The 15092-nt window shown below is 37.5% G+C and overlaps 1 protein-coding gene across 3 annotated transcripts in view; it reads right to left on the reverse strand.

Annotated features, from left to right (window-relative positions):
• TRPC3 (transient receptor potential cation channel subfamily C member 3) overlaps nt 1–15092 on the reverse strand; it is a 44776-nt gene that overhangs the window by 2750 nt on the left and 26934 nt on the right. For 2 of the 3 annotated variants that reach the window (XM_056358396.1, XM_056358408.1), the window contains exons 4-11: nt 12785–12949; nt 9899–10115; nt 8340–8573; nt 6783–7047; nt 6119–6314; nt 4116–4325; nt 1741–1824; nt 613–688 (exon numbers count right to left, since the gene is read on the reverse strand). In XM_056358396.1, coding sequence (XP_056214371.1) covers nt 613–688; nt 1741–1824; nt 4116–4325; nt 6119–6314; nt 6783–7047; nt 8340–8573; nt 9899–10115; nt 12785–12949 — 1447 coding nt within the window. The remainder of the gene's footprint in view (nt 1–612; nt 689–1740; nt 1825–4115; nt 4326–6118; nt 6315–6782; nt 7048–8339; nt 8574–9898; nt 10116–12784; nt 12950–15092) is intronic. The other variant, XM_056358399.1, reaches the window with a different exon arrangement.

Here is a 15092-nt window from a genome sequence, read left to right on the forward strand (position 1 = left end):
GTCGAGGTGTGCACCTGGAGCACACACCCCTCGCTGCCGCAGGGGCAGTTCTGCACTGCCAACGGACACCAAGCTCAGATCCACCGTTCCTCAAAAGATCTCTGGTTGCGCATTAAAACACTGGCTATAGCTGTCGTTTTTCTCACCATGCAGCTAACTCTACGCAGCTTTGTTTAATGATGTGCAGCTCCACAGATTAATATTCTGCACAGCTTTATGAAGTAATGCATGCAGTTCATGGTATAGAGTGGTAAATTGTGTGTTCAGTTGAATGAAACGAGAGAGACATGTCCTGCAGCTCTGACTAAGACTCTGTGAATACAGTTAGTGGCTTCCTCACAGATTTCCTCTGTAACTGTGCATCGTGTCTGTGCTCGTGTTTTCCACCTGTGAAATGTGGGCCATAATATTTCCTCGGTTCTACTTCTTTGGTCCTACTTGTCTGTTTTTGTTACCACAGGCATACGTTCACTAATATGCGAGTTCAGTGCATCTGAAGTAGAAATAAACCCTCTTTTTACCTGAAACCTCCATGCACCACTGTAATACTCAGTCCTAATACAATGGGACAAAAATTGTCTCTGAATATTGCAAATGCAGTCTTTTTCTTACCTTCATTTACTTCATCATTTTCTTTGTCCACTTGTGCTTTCAAAACATAACGTTTTATCAGTCTTTTCATTATTTGCTGCCAGATTGAAACAGTTATGTAATTAGGTGAGCATATATAATTAAAACTATTCACTTTTAACTGTCTCCCTAATATTCGGATAAGTAAAAGAAAGAACAGCCCCAGATCAAGCAGTTGCCTCACATCGGCTTTTTTGGTGGCATGCTGAGCGTGATCGTTACAAGAAAGCACCTTTTTCATCCAATTGCCTCTTACCTACAAAGCATCACGACATTTTGTAGGGAACAGGACAACATGAATATATGCCTGAACACATGTAATTTAGGCTTTAAGTAGCTTCAGAATAAGTCTACTCTTTGTTAAACTCAGTTTGCACGTAAAAGCATATGTAACAGTAAGAGATAAATATTTACCTTTTAAAAAGAAAAAAAGTTGAGATTTAACAGCATGACAGTGCAACGTCAGCAGTAAAGGATACAGTAAGATTATACCTGTATTTTTATATCATATATAAAAAAATATATACGTACTATATATATGTACATATACTGAACGTGCTAATATTCTTGTACTGTGTTACCATACCTAACCTAATGCAGCTCATTAACAGGGTTTACACAGGTGGATTACCAGACACTTTCACTAGGGGAGCAGAAGCTCCCATTTGCTCTTTTTTTCCTGAGCTGGAAAGACGACAGGAAGGTAGTATTTGACAGACTCCTCTTAACAGAAATGAGCATTGCCATCTGCAGAAATGTTGTATGTCACATCTCAGATCATGAGAAGGAAGGAAGGGAAAGTAATGCTAACCTAGTTAGCAAAATGCTTTTACATCCCTTCCCCAGAAGCCAGTTTCAGCTGTTTGCTTCTCACCCTTTCCAAATGGGGACATCAAAGGAAAAAAACTAAAGTTTTGTGTGGGCTAGTTTTTAAATGCTTCAAATAATGGGGCTTGAACAGTAACTGTCTTCTTTCCAGCAGCATCCTGGAGTTTGATTTCTATATTTTTTCTTTATCTGGTGAAGGCAAAATGTACTTGAAACACAAAATTTTGCTGGTACCTTCACATGGTTCCATTACTTAAAAGAGTGACCATTGTACATACTTACCTGATAGCGTGTCGGCTGATTGAGAATGCTGTTAAAACTGTGTGATTCAAAAACTCTGGAGTTCGACTGAGTGAAAAGGTTTAACTATGGAGAAATAAGACAAAATTAAAATGTATTATGGAATTCACAGTTAGAATTAAGCTCCTTTGTTGTTTGTTTGTTTTGAGAGATGTTTGGGATGTTCCATTAGCACAATATCAGAATATTATTTAAAAAAAAAAACACCTGAGATTGCCTTATTTGTTAGGTTTGGTTTTGTATTTTTTTAAAAAACCTGATAATTTTAGCCATCCTGTTCACAGCACAGCTTCAAAGCAAATGTGCTCACACAGCTGAGGAAATAATGAATTATGACTTGGAGGCAGGGATGAGTGGCTGGAGTAAGGAGCAATTCTCTAAACTGGCTTTAACAAAGAGCTTTTGTGGATCTGCACACTCAAGCATACTTTTAATGACAAATACATGCTCAAAACCACTTCTGCTTACTTTGAAGTGTTTTTCCAAAGCCCCATTTTCGGGAACAGTAATACATTTAGAAAAAACGGTCATTGTTCAATTATTTGAGGATCAAAAAGCCATCACATCTAAAATAATTGAAGATTTGTGTAGCAGTGGGCCAGAAACAGAAGGGAAAAAAGCAACCTTGGACAAGGTGGCTTTGTGACCAGTGCAGAAGGTTTGTTACTACCAAATCAGGGACCTAACTCTTATCTCAAACACACTGGTAAGACCTGAAGTAAAAAATGTGCATCCATAAAGAAGATTCAGCCCCCTAATGAGCATCAGTCGTTAATTTTCTGTGTGGCCAGAAAGTTGAAAGTCACTGAGTCAATGATAGCTGACCTCTCTTGTGGGGTAGAGGAGCAAACTCACCTCAGCCTGCATCTATATAGCAAGTTTGATGCTTACTGTAACTGTTGTGGGTTTTGTGCCCATACTGCATACAGCCTGTCACTTAAGCTGGGCCACAAGTGGGCTATTGTTACCTACTCCAGGTTGCCCACCTTCTTGGGGGCAACCAGACATCAGTTCAGCCACTGTTTTGGTTAGGGAGTGGTGCAGGATTTATCTTTGTGCAGCATAATACATGGTGCACCAGCCCAGCCTGACACAGAGGAGGCCTTTCCCAGAGAAAAGTAATTCAGTTTGTAGTTCAAGACAACAAGCTCTGCCCAACCTGTCTCAGCAGTGACCCAGAGAGGATTTTATTTCTTTAGTGACTTACATTCTGAGCATGATAGTAAGTACTGCTGTATATGTGAGCACTACTGAGCGTTTCGTTATAAAAGCATTATCTTAGGGTGTTGAGGGTTTTTTTTAAAACACATGTTCTGTGTTTAAACACAGTGACTGGAGAGAACTAATGAAGTTCAGGCACTTGGAGCACTAGAGAGCAAAAGATGAATGGTTAGTACCAAAACACTGCTTCTAGATAAACTGATTTAAATCCACGTTTTTATAAACATGTATCTGCTTTCACTGCCACAGAAAACTGGAGAAAATGTTTTTGCAGCTGAAGATTCAACACCAGCATCAGCTCAGAAGTCCTAGGCTCCAGAGAGATCTTTCAGAAAAAACGACTAGACTTGACATTTCTAATAATCTACAGGAAAAAAATATTTTCAAGGTACTGCTTTCAGTCTTTGTAATATACAGGGCCTTGAGCCTAATTTATAAAAAATGCCACATGTATCCTCTTTAACCCATCCATGCCCCAGTCCGTCATCAGTAAAACAAGGGGAATTGTTATCTAATTCTCACACAAGGGCGTTGTGACACTGCATTCCATTAATATTCGTAAAGAACATTTAGACACCCAAATTTAGAATGTCATAGAAGTGCTAAAGATTATTATTACCACACCCTCCTCTTTCCTGTTGCCTTCTGTTAAGAACACAGCTTTTGAAAATAGGAAGTGAGCATGATACTGACCACACTTTATCCTTTTCCTGTCCTAGTGAAAGGAAAAGCTTTCTCTCCTTATCCTTATCCTTATCCCCCCCATATTTTTCATTTTTTTTTTTTTTTTTTACCCTGAACTAAAAATCTTCCTAATGGAGGCTGAAAGCATCTTTATTCAACATTTAGGTCATTTCTTGTGGGAATTATTTATATCTTTGAACGCTCAGTTATTTTTGTTTCAATTGTATTTTTCTAGTCATTGGACCTTGTTGTCCTAAGAAAACGTATAGTTATTTTTTTTGATTTTACGCAGTATGTTTAGGCAGTCTGAAATACAGATCTATGTATATAAATGCTTGATAATTACCATACTATAATCACAAGCACAGAGTACACCCTAAAACTTAAAGAAAAGCAGAATGCTGGAATGAACACACAATTCTTCATTGCAATAAAAAGATTTCAGTACCTACCCTAGATTTGGAATTGCCCATTCCCATTTCTATATCCTTCTGTAGATGTCTCCTCCTGCACTTAGAAAAGTTAACGATCCTCATGATGAAATAGAAAAAAGATTTGGGGCTTGGTACAAGACTGAACGGTGGAGGTAATGTTTTTCCATCATCAAAATACGATAACCAAAGTTTAGAACGAGCGAACTTCCACTCTACATCACTGTCATCCTGGGTTAAGATACGAAAACAGGTACATGCTTTGGGTTTATGAAACACAAAATTCTTCCAAATAAAAGTTCTTTTAAATATCGACCCTTTCTGGTTTTACATAGAATGTTATTTCCTTGCTAATAAGACTCCCAGTATTTCTGAAAAAAATGCAACCACTTCATCAAATCTATTTTAACTAAATTTTAGTTGTCTCTTTAATGGCAACATCTCATGGACAATACTTAGTTAAAGCATGTGAACCATTTAAACAAGTGTTATTTTTGCACTGACTGAAAGCCAACATATAAACTCCTTACTATTTAAAGTGGACTTTTTTTGTTTTTTTAGACTTGTTTTTCTCATTAAAGACATCACATAAATTTGGTACTCACACAAGTGATTAAATACTAGTTTCAGGGCAGACATGGTTTAAAATGGTAGTACTCACAGCTTTTTGCATAGCCATGAGAAGCAATTCTGATTTATAATGGAGTACAGAAAATACAAACTTTGTTGTCATGAAGAAATCATGTTAAAAACTGACAAACTGATTTTGTCCTAATACATTCTTACTTGGATGAAGTATTCCAAGGCTGGACTTTGTTTACTCCACAGGTGAATTTTTTTTTTATTATAACTAGTTTTCTCCTGCCGAATTCCCTGATACTTCCCAGAAGTCAATGAAAGCACGAAATGACTTATCCATTTGTACACTATGTCTTAGATGATTTTTTTCCTCTGCTAGTGTGGGTATGTACCCACATCTATCTGACTGCAGTACTCTCTGAATAATATCAGAACTCATGGTCTGAAAAACTGGCACCATAAATATACTTTTTCTTCCATTTAAGCAACTTGGGATTTATTTTTAAAACCAGGTGTCTTCTCTAATCTAAATTTTCTGAAATTTTTATTTGCATTGGATGCTAAATACTCTAATTATCTTTAAAAATGAAGACACTGTGTAATCATAATGCAATTAAAATAAAATATATTTCTTTTAATAAGCAATGCAGTCAATAACTTGCTGTGAAATTCAAGTATTCATTCAACTGAGCCATTTGTCAAATTTGGAGAAATACTGCCACTGTGTTTTCAGGGCATATGGCAAAGCTAGAATCAAGTTTTAATATTGTACCTGATGTGGGAAAAAGCACACATCACAAAGAGTATAAGCATTGCAAAGTGTGACTTGGTCACAACAATCTTGAAGATAAGCACCTGTATCGTAACTCCATGTACAGAGGCATATAAATGTAATAAAGTACGTCCATTTATCACTGTGGTGTGTAAGTGTCTTAACTCCCGCACATCTAGCTAAAAAGTTTGAGGACTGGAACTAAAGACCAGATTTCCATTAAATAACATCTCAAAATACATTTAATCCATGTCCTAATGATGTGTCAAAGACTGAAGTGCACTCCATTAAGGAAACACGCAATAATCTTCCTAAGGATACTGGGAATGAACCACCCATGTCTAAAATGTGACACCCGGGAACTTTGTTTTCTACTTCACGGCAGTCTTCATTTGACTATTACTTTAGATTTTAAGATTTCTGGATGGATGACATCTCCTTAGATATGTACAGATGGCACAAGATGAACTACTTGTTTAGATCCTCTAAGGTTCTGCAGCTTGTCTGGGTGTCAGATAAAAGTTAGTCCTAAGAACATGGTATTTTTTGTGATCTCCTCCATTGAGATAATCTCTTCATTGTACTTTTGCGTATCAAGATGCGCTCACTGAAATAATTCCTAATAATTCTACCCTTTTTCAACACAAGAGAACAACTTGAGAACAGAGCCCACCTCAATTTCTTGATATGAACTGTTGATCATAGCAATCAGCATGTTGAGCAGAACTACCACCATTGTCACATTGTATATGCCATAAAGAACATAGCCAATATTCTCTATGAACTTGTGATCATATTTGAGGACAACAGAGGTTACTTCAGACAAGCCAAATATTGACCAAAATAAGGTCTTGAAACTTTCTTCCACTCTGTAGGGAAAAAGGAAAGGTAAAAAAAAAACAAACCAAAAAAACCAAACAAAAAAAAAAAAAAAACCAAACAAAAAAGGAAGACATTATTACTAGCTACACAAATAAATATTTAAGTTGTGTTAACAACCTCAAGTAATTTGTCTGTGAATTAGGTTTGTAGAACGCTGATCAAAACAACAAACATACAAGGTATCAGTAATGTATTTTTGCAATTGTTGTCCACAATCTGTGTGATTAACATAATACAAAGGTACAATTATTTTAGACTGCAATGAAAACTTCCATTCTACCAGTAGGAAGGAACTGGTCTTCTGCTAAGGTTCTGGGATAGCTGATTTCCAGCTGACTTCAACTGTCTGCACTTTTCTTTTAATGCTAGGAGAGAGCACATAATATCTTGCAGACTTTTGTTACCTTAGTGAAAAACCTGGAAGGTTTTTTACTGAAACAAAATTTCATACTTACGTTGTAAAGGCTGGGTTTAGTTTAGCTCCAAGGTAGTAGGAATACAGGATGAACATTCCAATCATAAATGCAAGAAACACCATAATAAAAAGGACCATAAACTTGAAGATGTCCTTAACAGTCCTTCCAAGTGAAATCTGCAAGGGCCCAAAACTCTCATTTGCAGGCAGGATATAGGCAATCCGAGAAAAGCTAAGAACAACAGCAATTGCATAAAGGCCTTCCGATATTATCTGAGGATCAGATGGAAGCCATTTATCTCTAGCTGGAAAATAGGAAACATAAGGGTAAACGTAAGGAGTTACTCATTTATCACAATGTTGAGAAATAAATCTTGTTAGGATTTTTCCATGAACACATCTGAATTTAGTTAAGACAAATATTTTAAGAGTCTAGTAGCTGCTACTCTATTCCTATTTCCCTTAAGTCAAAAAAGATTAATATGTTACATTACCTTTTGCTAGAAGAAAAACTGTACTTGAAGAAACATGACATTTGCTTCTACAGTTTGCATTTTAACCTGAACTACATAACAACAAATAATTCCTTACTGCTTTTCTTAACTGTACTATTAGCTGTCTTCGGCACTACGCTAAAGCCAGAAATTTCTTCATATTTTGTGTTTTATTGAGGGGAACAATGTTGGTTGATGAACAGTTCCATTTATTAATCACACCAAACTTTGTCGTTATTACAAGTTCAGGATGGAAATCATGAAGATTTTTGCCATTTATCTCAATGGAAGTAGGATTGTGGGTTTTACACACAACATGCACAGAAACAACTGAGTTATATGTAAACTCATAAAATATTTATTACGTGAATTAATGTACCATCTTAGCGAAACAACACTGAATTAAAATGTGTTTCATATCAAAATACCATGTGTTTCTAAATGTGTACTTACATCTGCACAAATTCAGATTGATTATATAGCAGTTAAGTCCAAGTCTGCTAGTATACTATATTGAAGTTCATAAAGCATATGCTAAAATACACCATCAGCAGCAAACACAGCCTTTGCTGGTGTTACAAATAGAGATTCATCACACCTTTAATTACAATTTCTGCACTGCAATAACTATTTAGTACTATTATTCTATTTGAGCACATCTTTGCTGGGCCAGCATCCTTCCTTCAGCGGGAGATGCTGATTGATCTTTACAAATATGAATAGCTGTATCAAACAACTGAACCAAACAAAAAAAAATCACATAAAAATTTTATCTGTTGTGCACCAAACCAAGAACAAAATAGAGCTTGCAAATGTTTAAAATCAAACAGTTATAACAAAATTGTGGATGGCTACATTTGAACTGAACTTCATTTATGTATCTTGTTTGGTTTTAGTATCTTAGCAAACTTATTTGTCAAATTAGAGTGTCATAACAGCTATTGTTTAAATAGCATAGAAACAAAAATACTGAGGCAGAAATGGTTAGACAATGCTATGAACAGAAACACATGCAAATATTAACCTTAAGGCTTCAAAACGCTAGCACATCCTTACCAGTTTTTCTGCGTTCAGATCTCTGTTGCAGAAAAGTTAAAACTCACCATAAGTAAAATATTCTATTTCTGGAGGAAGCGTGACCTCAGAGAGGTCATTCTCCTCAATGTAGTTGTCCACATATTGTTGTGCTTTTGTGGCCTGCAGGAATGCCAGAAGCCTCGCTGTGAAAGCAGCAATGAAAATGGAAAGCATCCCAAAATCCAGAACGTTCCATAACTGCAAAATATATTCCCTGGGTCCTTCCAGCCACAACTCCTTGCATTCTGACCACATCATACCTGCAACAAGAAACGAAAAAGCCCCACAACATAGCAATATTAGCCAAATTCTTTTCATTTGAATTCTTTGCATTCTCCCATTTCATGAAACCAGATGGTACCAGTGGAGCAAAAATTCACTTATTTGCAGAGTCACGGCATCATACACCTTGAGTAAGGCTCTCTTGGTTTCAACAGCGTTGATCAAATGGGAAGGTATTGATTGATATGTGGGAACAAAGCTCAGACATCTCCACATAGGGTAGCGTAGAGCCACAACTTTGCAGCAAGTCTTACAGCCTAACAACGTTAACAGTATGCTGTACTTCTAAAGAGGAAAAAATGCTAAATGTGGAAAAAGAACTCTCCCTTCCTTACAATTTGTACTCATAAAACACTTCTAAGGCAGAAGGATTAATTTTTACAGAGGAGCACAACTATCCAGCTACACACATGACCCTTTATGAGCACAATTATACTACTGGTTCTCTACTTCACAGAATAAGACCCTTTTCAGCACAGAAAGTGGAATTTGGCTATGTGTAATTGAGTTTTCTTATTCCAACTTCTCCTGAGAAAATAATTTCCATGGATTTAACCTACCCTAACATTAAGATAAAGGAGAACTTAGATCAGGAGATACAGGTGATTCAAAAGGCAGAGCAAGGCACCTTCATGTAGCAGCCCCAGTAACACTTCCTGTCTCTTCCACTGCCTGTAAAAGCTGAGAAAGCTAAATTATCATATGGCTAAGTGACATTTTGTGATGTAAAGCACCTGACTTTGATGAAATGCTAGAAGATAGCATTTTCTGCCATACAGAGTTTCCAACAGGCTGACAGTTGTTCAGGTTTTGTGAAAGAAACCCTGAGTAATTAGAACTGACTCAGCCCCTTGACACTGGTAGGAACTGTGATTTCTCCAAACGCTACCTAAGCAGCAATGCCACAGAGCACTGACGTGCCAACACATTAATACCGATCCGTAGGAACTCCTGACCTTCTGGCATATACCGCAGCGTAGGCTTCCTGACACTATTTAAGAAAATCATTTTAGTAAAGTATAATTTCTGTAGCGTTCTCTTCAGCAAACCTGTGCTCCTGCTACAAATGCCAGGACTATGAAAGATGAGGCAAATCAGCAAACAAAATTTTACCCCATACTGCAAAAGGAGGCAGATGCTCTGATGCTCTTATGAGATCTAATGCACTGTTATCTGCCCTGAGGGTTTATTCTAACCACACAGCAGCTGGAGCACAGGTTTGGGACCTGTGCTTCTCTCCTTTCTTTTAGAATTTATATCTGCAAGAAAACAGTTGACAAAGATGAAGGGGCAATATACCTACCAAGTACCCATACCATGATCAGCATTTCTGTCCAGGTGAACTGGGTAGTCTTCACCCTAAAGATCTGCTTAGGGTAATCAGTAACAGTGACATTCGGTAGCGTTGTTATACCTTCAAATCTGTCTGAAGCATTGAACACCAGCAGGCCTAGGAAAATAATGAAGGATGCTGCATGTGCCACAAATTTCATAAATGGGCTTCGAAGAATTCTTCCAAGCTGCAAAGGCAGAATTGAAAGCAGTCACTCAGTTTTCTCAAAGAAACAAACTATCTCATCAGGCATTCCAGAAGCATAAATGGGCACTGAAGAACTCAAGACACTCTGAAATCTCTTTTTAAAGGATGCTCTTCCAAGTGCACTGAACTGTGATGCTCTACCATTTCAGACAGAAGTCTCCCAAAGGCAGCCTCATGGAGTACGTTGTCCTGTTAGTGAGTGTTCATGTTATTCCATAAACTCTAGGTGGCAATGTTTGAGGGAAAACACCCTAAGGAGCTACAAATGTACAGTGGCAGTGACCAGAAAGAGTTCAATCTACTGCTCACAGATACCAATGGGGGGTGGAAACAAGCCCATGGAAAATAAACAAATAACATCTCCAAGTAGCAAAAGACTTTCCCTACCAACAAGTGTGTACTATTAGCTTATCTATGACTTTAGGCCTAGGGAAAATCACAGACTTATCTTCTCATCTTTAGCTACTGTATTCCATCCACGGAATAGATGTTCAGAGCTGTTAAGTGCTAAACAAATAACCTGTGCTCACTAAAAATAACAACTGTTCCATCACAAAAGACTAAGAAGGATAAGAACAGCAACATTACTATTTTCAAATAAACTCCACTGATTTAATTCACACCTGTACTTGGCAGAAGGACAAAACAGCAGCAGGGGCAGTCTGTCCGCACCACAGAAGGGGGCCAGCTGCCTCCAGAAGACCACAGTGGAAACAGCAATGGGCCCGGCACTCATTACGCATACGAAAAAGAAGAGTCTGCGATCCCATCAGTACTATCCTTACCCTGCAAGCCAGCGTCAGAAGTGCCAAGCTATAAACCCACTCCTCTGAGGGCAATACTGCCAGTACCCTTTATTTAGGCAGTGAAGGTTTCATGCGGCCAGTGCTGTTGCAACTCCCCACCCCGTACTCAAGACATGCAGGTATCAGTGAGGCTGCACCACATGCAGCAATTTGTGCATTGGCTCAAGCACAGAGATCCCTTAACAACGCTCTTTGGAGACCTCTTGGGGGTAATGCACATGTAGGGGTACTTGTCCTTCCCAGCCTGCTCCCCTCTGGGAGGAGCAGTACCTTTGGAATTCACCTTTCTGTGGCCTGAGCGGGACAACACTTGTGCCATCTCTGTACAAGGCGTGACAAGGTAGATGCTACACAGACCTCTTTGTCTTCGCTGCTGCACACCTCTTAAGGCCAAAGGTCTCCTGTCTCCTTCAGTACAACAGAACAATATACCGCTCTGCCATAAAGCCCAACCGTTAGCTTTCTTATTTCAAGGAATGGTTTTCCTCAGATGGGTCAGCTACTACGAACTAAGCGGACCAGCGCAAGCTAAAGAGCATTTACTACCTGTGCAAACGATCTCAAGTTCCCTTCCTGCTCCCAACCTTTAGAAAGTATTTTGAAATTACAATATCAAACAACTGATCTGAATGTACAGTACTTTATTTGACATGAGCACTAGGAAACATGTCAGGTGTTTCTGGTACTGGGAATTAAAGCTCAAGGACAAATGTCACTTTCGTATCGGACACTAGCTAAAATGCATTTCTATGATACGGAGCTGTGAGTAAGGAATATCTTTACTACAGATATTAATGGAAAGTGATATTTCAGAGAATAACAACAGGAACACTTACACTACTTTCATAAAGGTTTATCTTTAAGGTAAATAAGTATTCAATCCAGAGAAAATACCAGGTTCCCTTGAAATAGGCAGGAGATGAGCAAAATCTTGTCCTTTTTAAGGTGAACTACAGCAGCAAAATGTAAGTGAATGAAACTCACATTTCTTTGCTGTACACTTGTTAAGGAAATAAAATTGAAAGACCATACTCAGCACAGAAGTAAATTTACTTTGATTTTTTTCAAAAGCTAATGTAACAGAAATCTTCCTTCTCCTGTTTTACCAAAGACCTATTCAACATGCTTCATTCGCAGACAATTCACACACTACAGACAATAAAGATTTCAAAGAAACTGTGGTTATTTTAATTGTGAGATCATCAGGAAAGCTGGAAGCACACATATACTTTCACATAATTTTGAAGAGGTAAGAGTTTACAGTTGTCCTCTCTTAGGAATATATCGTAACACATGGTTGGAATACTGTGTTTAATTTAATTTCTGCTCTATGGTCCACCTGGTAAAACAGAACTCCTAGGGCAGGAATAACATATACTTTACTTAAGATTAAGTTCTGCATCAGTGAAGTCAACAGATGTTCTGCTAATGGTTTATATGGGAACGGCATCAGATGCCATCAGAGGAGACCTAATACACAATCTGAGCGGTGAATTTCAAAAAATCCATGTTACTAACACAAATACAATTATATAGCTGAGATTGTGAGATGAGCACAATCTATGGAAATTTTAAAAAGAAAAAAAGCTCTCGGAGAAGGTATTTTTTTTCTTTCTTTAAACTTAACAACAGTTTATTTGCATGCTTCATCACTGTGATCCCCTCTTTACAGTGCAAATAAAACAAACAGTATCTTTTGGCTCAAGACTACAGATTACTAAAAATACCATTAATTAGTTAAAATTTGGAAGCAGCAGCATTAGAGATACAATATTGCATTTTGAATGCCAGAAATGGAAAACCAGCTCCCAGAATACTATATGTAATTTATAAAATTCAGTACCCTGCTACATGGCGCAATCCAATAACCAATGGCTAGAAATGGAAGGCCCAATGCCACAACCAGCACAACGAGACACTTGATAGCTATGGTCTGCTCCCGTAATCCTGAGAGATTTTCATACCAGATAGTCAGTAGCTGTTGTTGACAGTTTGGATGGGCCACAAACTGTAAAGAAAAAGAAAGAAAACCAAGACATATTATAATTTATAAGAAGAGTTATATAACTGCTACATACCTGATCACCTGAAATATCTGGTGTTAAGTGAGAGCTTAAGTATCATGTTTTTTCTCCTTTCTTTTAAAATAAAAGTTAATAAAGAAGAAACTACTGAGCTGATTTAAAGCAGCACTTTGGGGACAAAGCTGCACACGTGGGCAGCCATTGCTGTTAGAAGTCTTTTATGCATTATTAGAACAGCTTCACATACCTGACTGGATCTTTTCAGAGCTGAACCTCAGTCCTAACTTCCAACAATTTCTCAGCAAATCAAGCTGATTCAAGGCACGTGCAGAATTTTTGTGGAGACTGAAAATTCTGGTCTGACCATAATCCACCGTGAGCCTCTCCCCTTCCTGCATATGCTCTTCACAAACTTCCTCAATGCCATTTGATTTGGTTCGTTGACAAAAGCTCCAAATACCTCCTTAACCATCTATACATTTTCAGTCTAAATCTTACTGAGGCAAGACATAAATGAAGCAAAAGTAGAGCACAGAATTTTAAACCTCACCAGGACACACAGAGATGAATATTGAAAGGGCTTCCTGTCTCTCACTACTACCATCAATGGTGCTAGCTATCACCTCTACTTAGAGGTACTTGGGATTTGAAAAATAATCAGGAGCAACTTACTACAAATACATTTTCATGCTTTGTGGAAAATAAAATTTAGCATTCAGTAATACAAGAAAATGCCATTTTGAGAACCAGATGAAAAGATGATCTTACGGTTTTGCCGGTGCTCTAAAGACTCTGTAACAGACTGTATTTTATTGTACAGTTTTGTATTTTCTCCAAGTTCATGCATTTGATACTATCTCAGCTGAAAAATATTAAATTCTCAAATTTGACAGTTCTCAAAAATAACTTTTCCTTTTTCACTTTTTCAAAATTTTAAAGGACCCTGAACATACAGATTGTTATCACTAGAGTCTTATGCTATTCTTTGTATTTTAATTAGTTGTTAGCAGCTTAACAACACACTGCAGGAGGCTCAAATAACATCTGAGGTATATGCTTTAACTAAAAATATAAATATTTCACTGTTTTCTGAGTAAGCCAGTTTTATTTTTAATGAATTATTTTATGAGATGTTTCTTTTATCTTTGCTGGTTAGTTTACATTAATGTTTATCAATATTAAGTATTTGCTCATTTCTATAGCAGAAGGACTAAAAGGTGCCAAACATAACAGAGATAACCACAAGGCCAGATGTGCACAAATATCTGAATAAATATAGCCTCTGATAAAATGACCAAAAGCTGACATATTTAGGCACTTAAAACAAGAATATCCTGATTGTCAGTAGTCTAAACATACACAGCTACAACTGAATTTCAGTTCGCTGAATGTCAGGCCACCTTTGTAACATTGAGCCCTACATCCACATTTTGGTATGTAATTTTCTCATGGAAAAAACTCAGACATGGACACATGAAAGATAATTTTCAAATATACTTACTCTCTTTTGATCTAACTCTGATGCCCACTGAAGTCAATGGTAATATTTCAACTGACCTTAACTAAGCAAAGCCGAGACATCATCAGGGGCTTTTGTAAACAACTGCTTCAAAACAGGGAGGGAAGAAGCCAGACAAACATCAAGACAAAGAAACAGGGTATCAAGTGAATTTTTTGGGATGTAGTCATGAAGAGACAATGAAACAAGTAGAAAAGCAGGCTTAGGATTAACACTCAGATTCTCCTCAGTTATTACAACACAAACTTGCTCTCCTGAGCCTTCTGCATAAGTTCTGTTCCTTCCTAGCTTCCACAAATTCTTTCTTAAGTGTCCCAAAATTGAAAGGGAGCAGAGATTGACTTGTTACAATAGTAAACCGGCACATATTAAGGATCTAGTAGCCATAAAAACCCACAAATAAACAAACAACGCCAACTTCCATCTTTCTCCTATGCAGCAAATAACATGCAAACACTATTTTCCTAGCTTCAGTAAGATTTCAGTATGATCACAGGGAAAGGGAACTGATGCTCAAATTAATTACGGAATGATGAAACAAGCTGCTGCCAACAACTGCATTTGTATAGATATGCTTTAAGTTTTATTTTACTAAAATCACTTTTGGT

The sequence above is a fragment of the Falco biarmicus genome, chromosome 1 (genome assembly GCF_023638135.1).
Source record: "Falco biarmicus isolate bFalBia1 chromosome 1, bFalBia1.pri, whole genome shotgun sequence".
Classification (NCBI taxonomy): domain Eukaryota; kingdom Metazoa; phylum Chordata; class Aves; order Falconiformes; family Falconidae; genus Falco; species Falco biarmicus.